This window comes from Canis aureus, chromosome 1 (assembly GCF_053574225.1).
Source record: "Canis aureus isolate CA01 chromosome 1, VMU_Caureus_v.1.0, whole genome shotgun sequence".
Classification (NCBI taxonomy): domain Eukaryota; kingdom Metazoa; phylum Chordata; class Mammalia; order Carnivora; family Canidae; genus Canis; species Canis aureus.
Genome location: NC_135611.1, coordinates 110,208,314 through 110,228,141, shown reverse-complemented (window position 1 = coordinate 110,228,141; position 19,828 = coordinate 110,208,314). Strand labels below are relative to the sequence as shown.

Genomic DNA, 19,828 nt, shown 5'->3' with positions numbered 1-19,828 from the left:
CCTGGGAGGCTGGTGGTCCCTCATGCACCAGGTATTTATTCTGTGCCTGCCTTGTGCTGGGCAGTGCTGGGGACACAGTGATGACTGAGACAGTCCTGGCCCTGCTCTCCTGGGACTCCCAGTCCAGTGGGGGAGATAGCTTTGTCTGAAGACAGTGATGATTCACAGCAGATGAGGCTTGGGAAGCCCAGAGGGGAGACTGGAGCCTGCCTGGTAGCCTGGAGGGGTGTTCTAGGCAAAGGGAGCACATGTGCAAAGACAGGGTGGGAGGTAGAGTTATATCCAGGGCCTCCTTTGTACTGACCCCCTCCCTGCCTTTTACATCGTAGCCAGCCCAGGGGGCAGACAGATGTTGACCTGAGTCACCTGACGTAACCTCCTGAGCTACCCAGGCACTCCCCCCCATAATATTTTTAATAACAACAATAATAATTGTTACAGCAGCTTACATTTATTGAGCATTTCACTGTACGCCAGGGATTCTGTTCAGTGCTTTATGACTTCATTCCTTTAATCCTTGCAAGGTGGGGCATTGCTGCTATCCCCATTGTGCAGACTAGGAAAACAGGCCAAGAGAGGTTAGAGAACTTGCCCCAGGTCACACAGTGAGTAATATGGCCAGGCTCAACCTTGAATCCAGGCAGCCAGCACCAAGCCCCCTTTGTTTCCTTTTGTTGGTGTTTTGTTGGTGGCCGCTAGACCAGGACTGAGTGTTGGGGCTGACAGGGAGGAGTGGGAGCTCATGGAGCAGGAGAGCCTTGTAGGTCTTTCTGGAAGAGCCTGGCTGTGCATTGCTGGGAAGCAGGATAAGCTTTAGCCTCAGTTTATCCTCAGGATCTACCCCCTGGTCTCTCTAGTATGTGGATGTATGCGTTTCCCAGACTGGCCACAGCGTGGCACCCTTTGCCCTTCAGAACCAACCAGAACCAGAGAGAGTGGCTTGAGATCCTATAGCTGGTCAGGCGCTTCTTCTCTTCCTCTTCCCAACTTCCTCTTCCTAACTGGTGAGGAGTTTGGGCAGACTCCAAATTCATTCATTCATCCATCCATCATTTTTCTGGTTCATACTGTGTGCCAGGCACACTGCCCCGCCCTAGTTAATGCTTCTTGAGCTCTTACTCAGTGCCAGACACGGTCCAAGCACTCTTCATAGATTCTTACAACCTCATAGATAGGGATTATTATCATTATTGTCCCACTTTGCAGAGATGTGAAGGTCACCCAGCTTATGATAAGTGGAGTGGAGTCAGATACAATCAGTCTGCTCAGGTCCATCACAGTGACCAGACAGCTGGAGTGAGGATCCAGACAGAAAACAGATAATCACACTGATATGTGCCAGCTGTAGGAAGGAAATGTACAGAGAGTCAAGAGAGCAGAGAGAGAGGGACATGGCCTAGCCTGGCTGGGGGTAGGGGATGTGACACTTGAAGGGTGAGAGAGAGCATTCCAGGAGGAGGGACTTGGCATCTGCAAAGAGATGCTTGGCTGGAGCAGCACCAGAGAGGAAGGTGGGAAGAGAGGAAGGCAAGGGGGATGTCAACTGACGGAGCCAAATGGGAAGCTCCTTGGAGAATATAGAGGAGCCACAGATTTTAAGAAGCTTTTTATTAGGCAAAGTTCCAAGAACATATAAAAATAGACAATAGGGATCCCTGGGTGGCACAGCGGTTTGGCGCCTGCCTTTGGCCCAGGGCGCGATCCTGGAGACCCGGGATCGAATCCCATGTCGGGCTCCCAGTGCATGGAGCCTGCTTCTCCCTCTGCCTGTGTCTCTGCCTCTCTCTCTCTGTGTGTGACTATCATAAATAAATAAAAATTAAAAAAAATAGACAATAGTATAATGCACATGTACTTGTGCCCCCAATTCAATGGGTATCTACATTTTACCCATCTTGTTTGATCTACACAGTCCTCTCTTCCTGAGAAGCAAATCCCAGACATCATATCTCCTCTGTAAATACTTCATTTTCTATCCATGCTTAATGTAGTCCCCTTTCCCCTGTATTTCCTGTGAAGTAGCCTATAGGCTCATCAGATTTAGGATTCTGGCAAGACAGAATCCCTGGTGGTGCTGTGTGCTTGCCTGCTGTCAAGTGGTGTTGGGGCTGATGGGTTCAGATGTTGAGACCTGGATCCTTCTTATTAAGTTCACATCAGCCCAGCATCTCTTGGGACTCTTTCTTTCTTTCTTTCTTTCTTTCTTTCTTGATTTATTTATTCATGATAGAGAGAGAGAGAGAGAGGCAGAGACACAGGCAGAGGAAGAAGCTGGGTTCCCATGCTGGGAACCCGAAACGGGACTTGATCCAGGATTGTGCCCTGGGCCAAAGGCAGGCGCTAAACCGCTGAGCCACCCAGGGATCCCCTCTCTTGGTACTTTTCATTTGCATTTCCTTAATTACCAATGAGGTCGAGCAGTTTTTCATATATTTAGTAGCCATTTAGGTTTCCTCTTTTGTGAGCTGCCTATTCACCTGTCATGTCTATTTTTCTTCTGTCTTCTGTGTTTGTTTGTTTTTTTTAAGATTTTATTTATTTGTTCACAAGAGACACACACAGAGAGAGGCAGAGACATAGACAGAGGGAGGAGAAGCAGGCTCCATGCCAGGTGCCCAATGTGGAACTTGATCCTGGGACTCCAGGTTCATGCCCTGAGCTGAAGGCAGATGCTGAACCACTGAGCCACCAAGCATCTGTGTCTTCTGTTTCTTATTGATTTCCAGGAACTCTTTATATAGCCAGGATATGAGCCCTTTGTTAATTTTATGTATTTCAGAAACCTTGCCCTCTATAGCTGGCCTTTTCACTCTCTTAGTAGTGCCTTTTGATAATCATGTTCTTAATTTTATGTAGACTAAATTTTTCTCTAAAGTTAGTAATTTTTATGTTTTCTCCTAGAATCCTTTTTTCCCAGTATCTTGAAGATATTGTCCTATATCATATTCTATCATTCTTTCTCTTTTGATTTTCACATTTATATCTGCAGTCTACCTGAAATTGATTTGAGGGGAGGTAGGCTCCTTTCATGTTTTTTTTTCACATGATCAGTCAGTCAACCCAATGACAGATATTAAAAAGAGTATCCTTTCCCTACAGCTTAACCATTGTCACCTTTATCACAAATAATGTTTATATATCATCACAAATCAGGTGAGTTTCTGTGCTCTGTAGTACATTGGTTTGTCTATCCCTGTGCCAGCACCACACTGTTAAAATTATTGTAGCTTTATAATTTGGCTGATAGTGGGTAGAGCAAGTCTTCTGACTTTTGTTTTTCCATTTTAAGAATTTTTTGGTTGTTTTTAGAAATTTGCATTTCTTTATAAATTTTAGAATCAGGTTTTTCAATACAAAAACAAAACTTGGAATTTTTTTTAATAGCCTTGAGAGGGATGCCTGGGTGGCTCAGTGGTTGAGCCTCTGCTTTTGGCTCAGGGCGTGATCCTAGGGTCCCAGGATTGAGTCCTGCATTGGGTTCCCTGCAAGGAGCCTGCTTCTCCCTCTGCCTATGTCTCTTCCTCTCTCTCTGAGTCTCTCATGAATAAATAAATCAAATCTTTTTTTTTTTTTTTTTAATGGGGATGTGGGATGCCTGGAGGCTCAGTGGTTGAGTGTCTGCCTTCGGCCCAGGGCATGATCCTGGAGTCCTGGAATCAAGTCCCACATTGGGCTCCCTGCATGGAGCCTGATTCTCTTTCTGCCTGTGTCTCTGCCTCTTTCTCTGTGTATGTCTCTCATGAATAAATAAATAAAATCTTAAGAAAAAATAGGCTTGAGATTTTATTGTTTTTAAGTAATCTCTACACCTAACATGGAGCTTGAACTCACAACCCTGAGACCAGGAGTTGGATGCTCCACTGACTGAGCCAGCCAGGTGCCCCAAAACTTGTTGGGATTTTTATTGATATTGCATTGAATCTATAGAATAGCTTAGGGGAAGCTGAAATCTGTATAAATAGTGAATGTTCCAGTATATAAACAGTATACCTCTGCATTTATTTAGGTCTTATTTAATGTCTCAGTGATGTTATTCCATCATACTTTTGTTAGATTTTTTCCATCTTTGGACGATTTTGCTAATGGTTTCTTTAAATATAAATCTTATTGATGTTTATATAATTGTATTTATTTAATTTTTAAAAAATATTTTATTATTTATTTGAGGGAGAGAGAGCAGGAGTGGGGAAAAGCAGCAGAGAGAGAGGGAGAAGCAGGCTTCTTGCTGAGCAGGGAGCCTACATGGATCTGGATCCCAGGACCCTGAGATCTTGACCTGAGCTGAAGGCACTTAACCAACTGAGCCACTCAGGTGCCCCTACAGTTGTATTTATGTGTTGATTTTATATCCAATAACTTCAGTCAGTTTTCTTATTTCTTATAATTTGTAGATTTCCTTTGATTTTCAATATTTATAATCATTTCATCTGCAAATGACTACTATTTTGTTAATTCTTTCTTAACCTTTATCTTTCATCTTTATCTTGCCTTACTGCATTGGCTAGGATCGCCAGTACAGTGTTGAGAAGTAGTAATAGGTGTTGTCCTTGAGCCCTTGTTTTAGATTGCCAAAGGTAATTTCAGTATTTTGCCAAAAATGTAGGCATGTATATGTTTTTCAGATCCCTAATTGACTTAAACTTGCAAGCACGATGACAACAGCTGAGTTAATATATAGTTGTAGTAGTTACTGATGTGTAGCTAGATAGACTTTTCATCGGGGTGGGTAAAGGGTCATGATCTAATTCTATATTTCTTTTTGCTTTTGTTAGCTGAAAGTTTTCAATAAGGAAAAGCATTCTCTCATCAACTATTTGGTTTCCCTGAGATACATTTCCTATGGGAAAGGCATGATTAATCTTGATTTTTTTCCTTTTATTTAACTTTTGTCAGAATAATGAGCTGGTTCCCTCAAATCCTCCATGGAGATCAATGAGTTTTGTTTTGTTTTTACTATCATTATGAAGTAATAAATTTAAACTTAATGATGTTATGTTGGTTTCCTATGGTGCTGTGATAAATTACCACAAATTTGGTGGTTTAAAAAAACAGATATTTATTTGCTTACAGTTCTGGAAGCCAGAAATCTGAAATCACTTTCACTGGGCTGAGATTAAGGTGTTGGCTAGGCAGTGCTTACCCTGAGATACTCAAGCAGAGAATCTGTTTCTTGTCTCTTTCAACTTCTGGTAGATATCATCATTCCACATCATTCTATTCTCTGCCTCTGTGGTCACATTGTTTTCTCCTCTTCTGTGTCTAATTTTCCTCAACCTTTATTTATAAGGATATTTTGATTATATTTAGGGTCTACTCTGATAATCCAAGATACTCTCCTCATCTCAAGGTCCTTAATTTTTTTTTTTTCCAAGGTCCTTAATTTAATCAGATCTATAAAGTCTTTTCTGGGGCTATATAAGTCAAAAATTCACAGGTTTGAGGGATGTATTGGATATATAGATATATTTTGGAAAACCTGGATATATTTTGGGTGACTATGATTCAGTTTACCACCAATGTGTCTTAGTGTATTATTCATTGCAGATATTCTCTTTGATGCTCATATTACCTTCAGTTAGTCTGAACACCTGCATGTTGGCCTTCTGAAATGACCCCAGTAATCTTTGATGGCTTCCTTGTTTTTTGACATGCCAAGATGTCTCAGACTCTCTTGTGTCTTTCCAGGCTCAGGTTTAGTACGAATAATTCTTCTAAGGAACCCTGGTTTCTTCTAGTGGGAAATTGTATTTAGAGACCACAATCTGGTCATTAGGGGTGCTCATCGCCACTGAGTTAACTTGCTTTTAGGCTTTTTTAAAAGTGAAAGAGCCTTTCTAAAGAGCTTTTCTAAAGAGAAAGTAGATATACTTTTGGAAAGAGAAGAATGATGCCTCTGCTATCTGACTTCTTTGATTTATGTCTTTCTCACTTTGAAAATCTTAGTTTCTAGTAATAGTAACATAATTACTTACTTTATCCAAATAAGAGTACTGAATGAAGTTTAAGGTTCCTTTTGTCCCTAAGCTATTACCTACTTACTAAAAGTGGTGTGTGTTTTTTTTTTTTGCCACTTAACCTAATTCTCCAATATGACCACCAACTTTGATATACAGTTAGATCGCTTTGAGCCAGTTTCTTTTAAGTGTTGTAGGGGTTGATTTGTTAAAATTTATTTATGTAAAATACTTTCATAGTCCCAAAGTTAAAACTAAAAAAGAAGGTACATTTTGGAGGGGTCCAACTTGTATTCCTGTTGCCACCTGTTTCTCCTTCATAGGTAAACTATTTTTTAAAGTTGTGACTTATCCTTATATATTTTTGAAAATATGAACATAATATAATTTATAGTTCCTTTTTTTTTTTTTTTAACACAGAGACACACTAAACATTGTTCTGCACTGTTTTTAAACTTATATCCTGGCCATCACTTGGTGACAGAGTATAGAGCTCTTTCTCATTCCTTTTTTTTTATTTTTATTTTTTAATTTTTAAAAAAAATTTTTTAAAATTTTTATTTATTTATGATAGTCACACAGAGAGAGAGAGAGAGAGGCAGAGACACAGGCAGAGGGAGAAGCAGGCTCCATGCACTGGGAGCCCAACGTGGGATTCGATCCCGGGTCTCCAGGATTGCGCCCCGGGCCAAAGGCAGGCGCTAAACCGCTGCGCCACCCAGGGTTCCCTCTCATTCCTTTTTATAGTTATGTGGTACTTAGGTGAGTGGATGCACCATAGAAATTCAACTTATTTTCTGGTTATGTCTGGTTATTTCCACTCTTTTGCTATTACAAACAGTGCTGCAGTGAATAGCCTTGTGTATGTATCTTTTTCCTCTAGTAAGTTTTTGAGCACAGTAGTGACTGATTGGATTTGTATTTTATTTAAATGTTTAAATTTTTTTTAAATTTATTTATGATAGTCACCAGAGAGAGAGAGAGAGAGAGAGAGAGAGACAGGCAGAGGGAGAAGCAGGCTCCATGCACGGAGAGCCCGACGTGGGAGTCGATCCAGGGTCTCCAGGATCACGCCCCGGGCCAAAGGGAGGCGCCAAACCGCTGCGCCACCCGGGAATCCCTATTTAAATGTTTAGAAGACTTTATTTATGTTAGAGAAAACATGAGAGAGTGCAAGCAGGGGAGGGAGAGGGACATACAGACTCTGTGCTGAGCGTGGAGCCCCATGGGGGCTCCATCTTGGGTTCAGTCTCAGGACCCTGAGATCATGACCTAAACCGAAATCAAGAGTCTAAAGCCCAACTGACTGAACCAGCCTGGTGCCCCGTTGGATTTGCATTTTAGAAAGAGTCTTCTGGTGAATTAGAGGTAGTGACACCTGGCTGGGAGGCCTGGGGGTGGTGGTGGTGGTGGTGGTGGTGGTGGTGGTGGTGGTGGTGGTGGTGGTGTCTAAGGCCAGGACCTTAGGGCTAGGCTTTCAGGGTACAGAGAAGGACAGATTAATGATTTATTTTGGAATTGGAATTCATAAGGCTCTTGTCCTTGGCGTGGGATGGATGGGAGTGATGTGGCCGTGTTCCTCCTCACGTGGGGGCAGGTGGAGGAGAGATGATGGGACCCAGGGGGTCAGCTGGAGTGGTGGGGCTGCATTCCTCGTTCCTGCAGCAGGTGAAATGGTTCGTGCCCACCTCCATGGAGAAGTAAGGATGAAAGGATCCTGCGATCCCTCCCCCCCAACTCTGTTGTCTTCTTCCCTCTACCTTCTTCCCCCAGGGTTTCACGCCTGGCATCTGAGAAGCGAGAGCTGGAGGCCCAGCTGGGCCGAACGCGAGAGGAGGCTCTGGCCGGGAGGGCGGCGCGCCAGGAGGCCGAGGCGCTGCGTGGGCTTGTCCGGGGCCTGGAGCTGGAGCTGCGGCAAGAGCGGGGCCTGGGACACCGCGGGGTCGGCCGCCGCAGCCAGGACTGCCGGCGCCTGGCCAAGGAGGTGAGGGGGCGGGGAGGCTGGCGGCGGTGAGCGGTGGGTCACGGACTCTGGCTGCGGTGTGGTCCTCAACGCCCCTGTTCGTTCCTGGCAGCTTGAGGAGGTGAAGGCTTCGGAGCGGAGCCTGCGCGCCCGGCTCAGGACCGTGAACAACGAGCTGGCCGTGTACAAGAGAGGGTGAGAGACGCGGCCTGGGGCGGGCGGGGTCTCGGAGCTGTGACCCGCCTGCTGCGGGGCGTGGGACCTGGTGGGAGGGGCTTGGGGCTGGGTGGGCGGGGCTGGGAGGAGGTGCAGAGTCTGGGAGGGAGGGGGGGGGCCCTGGCCTGTGGGCCGTGGAGAGTGGGCGGGGATGGACGGGTGGAAGGAATCGGATGGACTGAAGGGGGAGGAAAGTTGGGCAGAGCAGGCGGAGTCTGGAGAGATGAACTGGGCTTGAAGCATCAGTCGGGAGGCTGGGCCTGGAGATAAGGACCGCTGGGCGGTGGGGGGTGGGAGGAGAGGTGGGACCTGAGGATCTTGTGCGAAAGGGCGTGGCCCAGCTGGTGGGGATCTGGTTGATGGCCGCTGTTATTTATTGGGGTGGGTGACGGAATATTGGGAAGGATTTCTAGGGAGCTGTGGGAGACCTCAGGAAGAAGGGTCTGGGGGATCCCTGGGTGGCGCAGCGGTTTAGCGCCTGCCTTTGGCCCAGGGCGCGATCCTGGAGACTCGGGATCGAATCCCACATCGGGCTCCCGGTGCATGGAGCCTGCTTCTCCCTCTGCCTGTGTCTCTGCCTCTCTCTCTCTCTGTGTGACTATCATAAATAAATAAAAATTTTAAAAAATATATTAAAAAAAAAAAGGAAGAAGGGTCTGGTAAAGGGAGTTAGGATGTAAGGAAGTGACAGGTGCCTTTGGGGGCGTTCCGAGAGGGGCGGAGCCCGGGGCAAGGTATCTGTGAAGGTCGTGGGCAAGGGCCGTGAATGTCAGAGACCGAGTGATCGGAGAAGAGGCTTGAGATAGAAGTTGCGATAGGAGCTGGCCGGCGGGAAACTGACAGTGGGGTCCTGTACTCCCAGGAGACGGACTTCGCCGGTGGTGCCGCCAGCGGCCCGGGAGGATCGGGCTTTGTCGTCGCGGGAGCGCTCCACATCGCGCGGTCGCGGTGCCGCCCGCTCTTCTTCCCGGGAGAGCGGCCGGGGGGGCCGGGGTCGAGGCCGTCCTGCCCGCCCCTCGCCCTCGCCCACAGGTCTGTGCCGGCCCAGCTCTGCCCTGCCCTGCCCTGCCCGTGGAGGGGGGTGGGGGATGGACTGGAGCCGTGGAGGTCAGATACTGGGATCCCAGCGTCTTCTCTCCATACTCTCCCACCCCATCCTAGGTAGTCGCCTGCCACGTTTCGACCCCACAGCCTTTGTGAAAGCCAAGGAGAAGAAGCAGAAAGAGATCAAGATGAAGTTAGCGCCCATTTCCTCCTTACCTGACCATATCCCTGTCCCTTTACCCGGACCCCTAACCTGTGCTGTCATCCATCCCCGTGTCCTGTCTCCATCACCTGTTGCTTGCTCTGCCTCTCACCTTCCTTTGCCTGCTTTTCACCTGACCTCCGCTTACTCTCCTGACCCGCCACCCCCACCCCCATTCTGTGTCTGCATGTGTCCTTACCTAGACTGTGACCTCAGCTGGGTTACTGCCCCTGGCTGTGACCATAGGGGCGCAGCGACGCCGTTCCTAGCATTAGTTGGGCGCACAGGTGGGCGTCTCCTCCGCTCCCCAGGCAGCAGCAGCAGCGGAACCGACTGGGCAGCGGAGGAAGCGGGGATGGGCCGTCCATCTCCTGGTCTCGCCAGACTCGGCCGCCCGCTGCCGTGACCCGCCGAGGAGACGCGGCTAACCGCTCCCGAAACCGCAGCTCCTCGGGTAACAGGGCTGTAGCATCGGGTCCGCGGGCTGGGCGCCACCGGCGAGGGCGGGAGACTCACACTCTCCTCCCCCCCTCTAGTGGACAGTTTCCGCAGTCGCTGCTCGTCCGCCAGCTCCTGCAGCGAGTTGGAGGATTTCTCTGAATCCCTTCCTAGAGGGTAAAACTTGGGCCCTGGGAAAGGACTGGTTCAAGATGGGTGTCTAGGGAGGCCGGAAACAGTCTTTTGCAGGGAAACTGGGTGATGGAGGCTGGAGCCTTGAAATCGCCGGGGAGGGCGGGGTGGGAGATGCCCAAGGCTCCAACCGCTGGACGTTGAATACTCTTTCCTATCAGCGGGCGACGTCGTGGGAAGCCCCCCAGCCCCACAACCTGGAGTGGGTCCAACACGGTGAGAGTCTTTTCCCCAGACCTTGGAGGAGGTAGGGGCAGCACAAAACCACCAGAAGCCCATGGTTTTCCATTCTGGGGGCATCAGGTTGCAGAAGTGTCTGAAATGCGTCTGGAGGCAGAATGTTTTGAGACCACTGGATTGGAGGAGAGTGCAGGGTGGCATGGGGGCAGGCAGTGATACTGGCTGGCTAAGTGTCCCAGCCCTGACCTCAGATTGCTGGGTCTTAAAACCTGGTCCTGCCTTCCTATCACCTGTGTGACTCGAGGTATCTCAACCTCAGTTTCTTAATCAGCTAAATGGGGATGGTAAAAGTATTCATCCCAGAGGGTTCCGGTGAAGATCCCACGAGGTGATTGTGCATCTAGTAAGTGCCCAGTGGGTGTCAGCCCTTGTTCTTTGAGGTCCTCAGGTTCATAATCTCCAGTGATATTTTGGGGACAGGAATAGAGGGAGGGACCTAATGCCACCACTACCCCTCGCCTTCATGCCTCCCCCTGCAGCAAAAGTCCACTCCTCTGGAACGTGGCCGCCATCAGAGACGCCTGGCCACTTCGGGGGGCTGGGTCCCTATCAAAGGTGAGCTGGGGACTCCTCCTCCCCTGCCCCACAGCCTGAGGGCAGTGCATTGGGCCCTCCCGGCCCCTACACCCACACCTGCTCTCACAGAGTACAGCTCCGACCACCAGGCGGCAGACATGGCTGAAATAGACGCCCGCCTGAAGGCCTTGCAGGAATACATGAACCGACTGGACACACGGTCTTGACCTCCGCCAGGGAGCCCCGCCCCTCCATCCCCTACCCAACACCGCTGGATTAGGAGTGGGGGGCGGTGCGGCGTGACCTTCCAGCCCCGTGCAGGCTCCTCCCCTGCTGGTGCTCACCGGGTTTCAGGTGTGTGAAGCCCAGACCCCTCCCTCTGCCCCATGCATTGCATGCTAGGAGGGAGGGTATGTGCATTTTGTAAATAAACGTGTTTGCCCTTGGGATCCTTCAGCAGATGACTGAAGGGTGAGGCTGGCCTTGGGGAGAAATGAGGATTGGGTAGTGGGTGTAATTGGGACCTGGTGTATTTCTGGGCATGTCTGAGACTGGGAGGCATTTTGGGGTTCAGGGTCAGGCAAAGCTTCCATAGGATCTAAAGCAATGAAAGAGGGGCCATGAGGGGCAGTAGCAAGCAGCTCTAAGCAGAGATGTTGCATGGGCTCTCTCTGGCTGAGTGGTAGAGAAGGGGTGTCTTGGAGCATGGCCTATGCCCCACAGGACCCCAGGAGCTGCTGTCAGTGACATCTGGGCTGACCTGGTGCTGATTCCTGCGCTCTGACCTGAGACCTCTGGGTTCTGAGCTGTGATGTTCCTTCCAAGCTGGGATCTCTGGGGTCTTGGTTCAGGGTCGGGGCCTCTGGGTTATGAGCACCAGCGAGGACAGAGTGCTGGGCCCAGGGTGGATGGGGAGAGCTGGGGTCTTGTGGGAAGTAGAGAGGGAGAGGAGGCACGTGGAACACAGGAACACAGTTTGAGCTGCACCTTTATTGGAGGGGTGGTGGTGGTGGGGGTTTCTGGGTGTGGAGGAGATAGGCAGGGTCTCAGTCGACGTAGTGTGGCCACGTCTGGATGATTTCATAGAGTCGGTCGCCTGGAGAGAGTGTCTGCTGCACATCCCGGTGTCCTCTGAGCTGGTATCTGGGGTTCAGTTTTCCCTGAGCCACACCACAAGCCAGCAGACTCTGGGCCGCCCTGAGGGCCCGGGGTGGGGGGGATCGCTCTGGGGAGGCAGAGGCAGCAGTTAAGCTGGAGCTTCCTTGAGGGGCAGAGGTAGTGTGGGGTAGTGGTTCCAATTATGCATCCTGACCCACTAGGACCCAGAACAGGGTCTGTCTCAGTCCCTTAGCAATGACTTAACCCTATCTGCTTCAGTTTCCCCATCTGTGAAAGGAGAGAATGATAGCACCTGCCCACTGGGCTGTGGGACAAGAAAATGAGTTATTCTATATAAAGCCCCCACAGAACAGTGCCTGGCGTAGGTTAAACCCTCAGCAAGTGTCAGGGTCAGAGCTTATCCTCCTCCTTCTGCCCCCACACCTCTGGGTCCTACCCATGGTGGTGGCTATTTATCAGGCACTTCTTAAATGCCATGGACTGGCCAAAGACGTTTTATGCAGATTGACTAATCTTGGCCCAAACCATGTGGGTGAAAAGAACTGGTCATTATCCAAAGGAGGTGAGGCTTGAAGAAGCCGACTCACTTGCCCAAGGTCACATAGCTTGGTGGTGGTGGAGCCTCCCAAGGACTACATACCATGGGATGCTGGACCCCAGGTCAGCCCTCCATCCCAACAGCTGGACACTTACCCATATAGTTACCCATGAAGGAGATGCCAATGGAGATGGGGTTCCAGTTGACACCTGTGTGGTCACCCTTGGTGTCCCAGCCCCGGCCCTCATACACGAGCCCATCTTCTCCAATCAGGAAGCTGCATAGGGGGGTGGGAGGGTGGGCTTGATGAGTAAATGAAGGTGATCCTGGGGGAGGACTCCCCCCTCCACTCACCCTGCCCCTTGCTACTCACACACAATTTCTCCCAACACCTCCCTCTTATCCTGTCATCCGATGCCTCTGGCCCCTGCCACGTGCCAAGCACAGCTCCACATACATCTTTTTTTCACGCTCATGCTCCCCTGTGAGTCAGTACTGCCTCTCCCCCCCATTCTGTAGGTGGAGAATCAGAGAGGTGGGGATATCTGCCCACAGTCACACAGCCAGACAGGGACAGAGCCCACATTTTCACCTGGGTCCCTGGTGACTCCCACCCACGTGATCCCGTTCCTTGCTTCCTCCAGCCTCCCAGGAGGATTTGTTGAGGTCTTGATTTGCTCAGTCCTCTCATGCAGTCCTCTGAGGCAGGTGCTGCCAAGCTCATGCCCCATAGACCCCTGCCTCTCAGAACTCTTTTTCTCTAAGAAGCTCTTCTGCCCTGGGCCCAACCTGCTTCCTGCTTTCTCTTCCCTGCTGGGGTACATGGAGTGACAGGATCTGGGACTCAAGGATTGGCATCACAACCAGATACAGACCCTGGAGTTCCAGCATCTGCCCCGTGGAGCATCTGCTATCCTGGCATCAGATCCTTAAGGCTTATTTGACATGTCTTAATTGAGCAAGTCTGATTTGGAATGTTGGAATTAACTAGAAGATCTCTTCTTGCTCACGCAGTCAACCAGGATATAAAGAATGTTGGAGCTTAAGAATCTGGGTTCTGAATCTCCCATGCAGGAAGCCAGACTCAGAATCTGGCTCTGAAGAGACTAGAAATTCCACAATGATGCTGTGGGTACACCCACTCCCTGGGTACTGGGCTGCTTATGGCTCTGCTACAGACCCAGCACCTGGCACGGGCAGTTGGGACTCCTTGTGTATTTGTGAAATGGAAGCATCTAATTTAAACCTCCAGCACCACCACCAGGTGGGTAGAGTGAGGAACCCTTTTTATAAGTAAAGACACGGAGACTCAGAATGTGATGTGACAAGGAAGGGAGATCCAGAACGCTGGGATCAGACTCTAAATCCTAAAATCTAAGAAACAGACTTTCAGTTGGCTTTTCCATAAGGCAGTTTAAGCCAGAAGCTGGGGAGCCAAGCTTTGTCTTCACTACCTCATGGAAACACTTAAAATCGGAGCACCTGAGTCTCAGAGACAAAACTGGGAAGTTTGAGCCTTTGAACCGCAAAAGCTCGAGCCAGAAGAGCTGGGGATTCCCTCCGAGGCCTCTATAGTTCCACTGAGGTCCTCCGATTCCCAGCCCTATTCGAAGCTGTCTGTAAGGGTGGAACCTGGGAACCTGGATTTCCAGCACGGTGACTGGTGCTTACCAAGGTCTGAGAACCTGTAGGTTCAGAGTTCACTCGCTGCGGAGGCCCTTGTGTGGGACCTGGGCCTGTTACCCAGGAAAGGGATATGGGGGGTAGGGCCCCCAGATGCAGATCTAAGCAGTCCTTTGTTTCTGCCACCATCCATTTACAGTCTGTTCTGTCCCTGGCAGCCAGAGGGAGCTGCTCCCACCCAGCAGGCTCACATCCCTCCCATGGCTCTCGTCTTCTGACCCTGTGACCGCTAAGGCCCTGTGCCATCTGGCTCTGTGGAGCTGGTCCTGTTCATCCAGCTCCCAGCTCCCTCCAGCCATCCTGGCCTCTGTCCTTGAGATGTGACCCTCTCACTTGGCCTCAGCGCCTTTACCCCGTTGGACCTCCAACTTACCTCTCTTCCCGCAGCCCTCCATCCATCCCATCTGAATTCATCTGGTTGCTTTTGCTTGTTTCTCATCTGTTCCTCCCTGTTGGTCTTTAAATCCCATTGGGCCAGATTCCTACAGCTCATGTGTTCCCTCCCCATCCCAGCACTGGGGCAGGGCAGGGCCTGGCACACGGTAAGTGCCTGAAGGCAAGAGGCCATGAACTTGGGGTTTCCCATTGCATGCTAGTCCGTGTCCTAAGTGCTTTGCATGTGTTATTGGCTGATTTAGTGACCCAGTGGAGGGCCACAAGCTGACTCTGCAGAGGAGGGAAAGGAAACCAAAGTGAGGAGAGCAACAAGCAGAGCTGAGACTGGACCCTGCCCCGGACCACCTCCCCGCCACCTGTACCCTTCCCATCACCTCCCCACCCCGCGCTTACCGCCCCCCCCACCTGTACCCTTCCCCCCACCTCCCCACCAAGCATGTAACCAGCCTGCTTGTCTGCCTCCCAGCAGAGGCAGCAGACTTTATGAAGGGACTCCACTGTAGAGGACACTTTCTTTTGTGTTGGCAAAATCTGTACCTGCCTCTGGGGAGCAGAGCTTGGATTTAAGCCTTATCCCTTCCTGCTAGTACCAGTCTGCTGCCCGCACATACGCAGTGCTGTGTGCCCGCGGTTGGGGGCAGGGGGCTGTCAGCCAGGTGGCCCTAGGGCTGCCTGGGCTCCCTGGAGCTGCACACCTTTCCTTACACCTGCCACCCCCCCACCCCCCCCTCGGCTCCCTCAGCACTCACTTGTAGCCTACATCACACCAGTTGAGTGACTTCGTGTGGTAGCTGTGCACGTTCTGCACCTGCATCAGGCACAAGGCCGGGCTGTTGCAGTGGCTGCCAGCTGTGTGCGACACCACCACGTTGCGCACCGGCAGTTGTAGCTTCTCGGTGCATCTGGACACCGGGGCCCTCCACTCTCTCCGGGGCACGATGGGGCAGCAGGAGTTTAAGGGGGCTTCTCCAGGCACTCCGAGTCCGAGTCCGAGAAGAGCGAGGAGAGCCCAGGTGAGCAGCACACCGGGGGTGGACATGGCAGGCGAGGCACGCAGGGATGGATAGGAGTTCGTGGCTGGCTGGGCTGCCTTTATCCCCTGGGGCCTGGCATGGGAGGGGAGGGCCTTGCTTCACAGCCCAGCAGGACGGGCGGGTCACACTGAACTCCAGATTCCACTTCCTTCTCTAGCAAGACCGCAACAGGATGCGGTGTGGTGAAGTGAGGAAGTGGGGAGCCTGCGGCAAACCCAGGGGCCTCTCTTCTAGCTGAGAGTCAGGGTGGGGAGGGGTGCATGGGACCCGGCCACTAACCCTGCGGTTTCTGGAAGAGCAAGGGCCTGGCTCCCTGCCAGGCTTTGTCTCTCCTCTTAGTGGGGCTTTGGACAACTCACCAGGATCACTGCCTCCCCCCCCCCCCACTCCCACTCATCTCTCTTCGTCCTGGAGGCACCAGGGTAACAGGCTCTTCTCTCTCTTTTTTAAATTGAAGGATAATTAACATACAATTGTATTTAGTTTCAGGTGTATAACAGTGATTTGACAGCTTTGTACATTAGTGCTCACCTTGTTAAGTGTGACCCCCATCTGTCACCAAGCAATGCAATAGCAGTTCTGTTGACTACATTCCCCATGCTGTACTTCTCTGTGACTTGTTTTATAACTAGAAGTTTGTACCTCTTAATCCCCTTTATCTACTTCACCCACCTCTCCACCCCCACCACTTCGCCTCCTGCCAGTTTGGTCTCTGTATTTAAGAATCCAAAGCTCCCATTTTGAAAACACTTCTCCCAGGCCCAAGCCCACGGTCATGTAACCCCTGCAGCAAACTGCAGATGTTGAGTGGTGGGAAGCCCGTTTCACACTTGAGGACACTGGTGTGGGGAGAGGGGAAGTCTCCTTGGTGAGACAGGGGGACATAGGAGAGCCTGGTGGTCCACAGCCTGGATTCAGAGCCAGGCTGCCTGCATTTGAATTCTGGCCACATTCCAGTGTCTGATCTCCTGCAAGTGAGGTTTCGGTACCTCAGTTTTCCCTACCTACAAAACAGGGATAATAATGTAAAGTACCTGACTCATAAGGTTGATGTGAATTAAGGAATTATGTGGATTGATAAGGGTCAGGCCCTTACGAGATGTCTGGCCCATAATGCCACACAAGGGCCACTGGGACTCAAACTCAAATCTGTCCTTGGTAGCAAGTAACAGGTTTTGCATTGGGTGACACTGGCAGCTCCATTCTGCGCCTGAGGGACTCTCCGGTCCAGGGCCACTCAGTGGCTTGAGATCACCGGTTGGGGTAGAAGACTCTCCTGGGGCCTCTGCCCTGCCTAAGCCCTCTTTCCCATTCCTTCCTAGCAGCTGGTGAGTTGAGGGCAGACCCCTTCCTTTTCTCTAACTCCTTTCTTCCCACTTTAGTGAATTTTAAAAAAATTACAAAAGTAATACATGCTAGCTGTAACAAGTTGGACTGATAAAAAATGCAAATCCCCTGTGCCCCAGTCCCCTCCAGCTCAAGCTCACTAATAACAGCTTACTAAAAACAGTGTGGTATGTTTTCTTGTACTCTGTTGCCCGTGCTCTGGAGGTCATGCTCATATCTGTGATACAGAATAGCATACCAGGCATCACTGAGCACTTTTTAAAAAAAGATTTATTTATTTGAGAGAGAGAGAATGAGCTGGGCATGAACAGGGGGAGGAGTAGAGGGTGAAGCAGACTCTCTGTTGAGCAGGGAGTCTGATGCACGACTTGATCCCAGGACGCTGGGATCATGACCTGAACCAAAGGCTTAACCATCTGAGCCATCCAGGCTTCCATCGCTAAACATGTTTCATGAATTCTCTCAGCACATGCTTTCAACAGGTCTGAGAGATAGCTATTATTATTAACCCCTTTTATAGTCAAGAAAACTGAGGCCCAGAGAGATGATCACATATGGGGAGAAGATAGTGATGCTGGAGTTTAGCCACAGGCTTCCAGGACCCCAGAGATGGAGTTCCTAAACCATATTCCACTTCCTACAAACATATGTAAGACACTATATGTAGTTTTTAATTTTGTTAAGTTACTATTTTATTATCTTTTTAAAGATTTATTTATTTATATTTATTTTTTAAAAAGATTTTTATTTGACAGAGAGCACAAGGGGGGGGGTGTGGAGCAGCAGGCAGAGGGAGAGGGAGAAGCAGACTCCTCACTGAGCAGGGAGCTGGATGCAGGGTTAAACCCCAGGACCCTGGGATCATGACCTGAGCTGAAGGCAGACGCTTAACCAACTGAGCCACTCAGGTACACCAAGATTTTATTTTTAAGTAATCTCTACAGCCAACGTGGGGCTCGAACTCACAACCCTGAGATCAAGAGTCAAATGTTCTGATTGAGCTAGCCAGGCACCCCTATATTTTTTAAATAACAAAATCAAATCATGTGCATTAGTCTGCCTTTTGTTACCTACTATCCCATGTGCCTCTCTCTGGGTGAACACAGCTAATTCTAATAGAATCTTCATAATAGTTGGATAGTATTTCATGGTATAGGCTTACCATTTTGACATAATCTTTACATTTCTTGAAGCTTTGCAGGTCTTTCTCCCACTCCCACGTTGCACAGAGTATTATCAGACATCCAGCCCTACGTACTAGAGCATTTATAACTGATAAATACAGACTTTAGGTCGAAGACTATACATATTTAATAGATATTACCAGATTATTTTTCCCCGAGGGCCGCTAACAATTCATATTTCTACCAGTAATGTATTGGAGCCTCTATGCACCCCAGAAATGGGTGTTATCACTTCTTAAATTTATGGGTATAAAGCGATATCTCTTTGTAACTTTTACTGGCATTTTTATGACCACCCAGGAGGTTTTTTTTCTATGTTTTCTGCCTGCATGGATTTGTCTTCTGTCAGTTGCCTGTCATCTCTTGTCCATTTTTGAAATAAATTGGGCTGGGAGTGGCTGGCTGGCTCAGTTGATGGAGCATGCACCTCTTGATCTCGGGTTTGTGAGTTCAAGCCCCAAGCTGGCTGTAGAGATTCCTTAAGGAAAAAAAAAAATCTTAAAAAAAAAGTAAATTGGGTTTTTTACTTTTTTGTTATCAATTTGCAAAATGAAGAAAAGAATCCCATAATGGATTGTTGAGTTGTTGGGTATGTATACTTCGTGTCTCTGTTCTTTCCATATGTATGGAAAATTGTACAAATGTACTTTTTAAATAGGGTTAATAGAATTAATAGAGTGAAGAACTGTGTTAATTTTCACTCCACGAATACATTGTGTATCTAGCACCCTGGTCAGGAAATAGAGCTACCTTAAAATTTTTAATAGATATTGCCAAATCCATCCTAAAAAGGTTTTAGTATTTCTTATCCCCAGTAAATGAGATCAGTTTTTAAATGCTCTCACAATCCAAGGAATGGTGTCTCATTATTGTTTTACTTGCATTTCTTCATCAGAGAGGTAGTTGTCTTTTTACAATACGGCATCGATCTTTTGTGAGTTATCTGCTCATCTCTTTGAATCTCTCAATTTCCCTGTTGGGTCCTTGTATATGGGGAATATTAACATTGTCTGTCAAATGTGCTACAAACCTTTCCTCCAGTTTATTAAAAAAAAACCTTTCTTTCTTTTATGGTTTCTGTGTTTCCAGTCCTGCCTTAAGTAGATTTAAAAAAAAAAAGATTTTCTATTTATTCATGAGAGACATAAACAGAGGGAGAAGCAGACTCCTTACAGGGAGCCCGATGTGGGACTCGATCCTGGGACCCTGGGATCATGACCTGAACCAAAGGCAGACACTCAACCACTGAGCCACCCCTGCCTTAAGAAGATCTTAATATGCTAAGATTGCAAATTTTTTTCTATTTATTTATTCATTTATTTCAGATTTTATTTACTTATTTGGGAGAGAGCATGAGAGAACACTAGCGAAAGAGCACAAGCAGAGGGGAGAGCAGAGGGAGAGGGAGAAGCAGACTCCCCACTGAGCAGGAAGCAGATGCGGGCCTCCCACCCAGGACCCCGAGATCATGACCTGAACTGAAGGCAGATGCTTAACTGACTGAGCCACCTAGGCGCCCCGAAACTTTTTCTATTTATTTTCTTTTAATTTTTATTTATTTATGATAGTCATACACAGAGAGAGAGAGAGAGAGAGGCAGAGACAATAGGCAGAGGGAGAAGCAGGCTCCATGCACTGGGAGCCCGATGTGGGATTCGATCCCGGGTCTCCAGGATCGCGCCCCGGGCCAAAGGCAGGCGCTAAACCACTGCACCACCCAGGGATCCCAACTTTTTCTATTTAAAAAAAACATTGCGGCAGC

General features: G+C 49.2%; 2 protein-coding genes across 12 annotated transcripts in view; one reads left to right on the top strand and one right to left on the bottom strand.

Moving 5' to 3' along the window:
• The window catches only part of CCDC61 (coiled-coil domain containing 61), a 32,181-nt gene extending 13,046 nt beyond the window's left edge, over positions 1-19,135 (top strand). For 8 of the 11 annotated variants that reach the window (XM_077847971.1, XM_077847981.1, XM_077847994.1 and 5 more), the window contains 9 exons: positions 7,728-7,938; positions 8,030-8,112; positions 8,996-9,165; positions 9,295-9,370; positions 9,691-9,833; positions 9,916-9,994; positions 10,171-10,225; positions 10,729-10,804; positions 10,895-11,214. In XM_077847971.1, coding sequence (XP_077704097.1) covers positions 7,728-7,938; positions 8,030-8,112; positions 8,996-9,165; positions 9,295-9,370; positions 9,691-9,833; positions 9,916-9,994; positions 10,171-10,225; positions 10,729-10,804; positions 10,895-10,992 — 991 coding nt within the window. In that variant the 3' untranslated portion in view covers positions 10,993-11,214. Of the gene's footprint in view, positions 1-7,727; positions 7,939-8,029; positions 8,113-8,995; positions 9,166-9,294; positions 9,371-9,690; positions 9,834-9,915; positions 9,995-10,170; positions 10,226-10,728; positions 10,805-10,894; positions 11,215-13,250 lie in introns of those variants that run through there. The other 3 variants (XR_013352177.1, XR_013352179.1, XM_077847999.1) reach the window with 3 other exon arrangements.
• Positions 11,736-15,600, bottom strand: PGLYRP1 (peptidoglycan recognition protein 1). Its single transcript, XM_077848025.1, has 3 exons — positions 15,251-15,600; positions 12,578-12,699; positions 11,736-11,990 (listed from the first exon to the last, which is right to left on the bottom strand). Exons 1-3 carry the CDS (start codon positions 15,538-15,540, stop codon positions 11,812-11,814), a joined length of 591 nt encoding a protein of 196 aa, XP_077704151.1. The 5' UTR covers positions 15,541-15,600; the 3' UTR covers positions 11,736-11,811.
• Positions 19,136-19,828: the final 693 nt, after the last annotated feature.

What these genes read in the sequence shown, in the direction of transcription:
- PGLYRP1 (XM_077848025.1), bottom strand. Translation starts at nt 15,540, where the DNA reads ATGTCCACCCCCGGTGTGCTGCTCACCTGGGCTCTCCTCGCTCTTCTC. An exon ending in TGGTGTGATGTAGGCTACAA is followed by an intron (nt 12,700 to 15,250) that starts GTGAGTGCTGAG and finishes CCCCCTATGCAG; the next exon opens with CTTCCTGATTGGAGAAGATG. An exon ending in CTTCATGGGTAACTATATGG is followed by an intron (nt 11,991 to 12,577) that starts GTAAGTGTCCAG and finishes CTGCCTCCCCAG; the next exon opens with AGCGATCCCCCCCACCCCGG.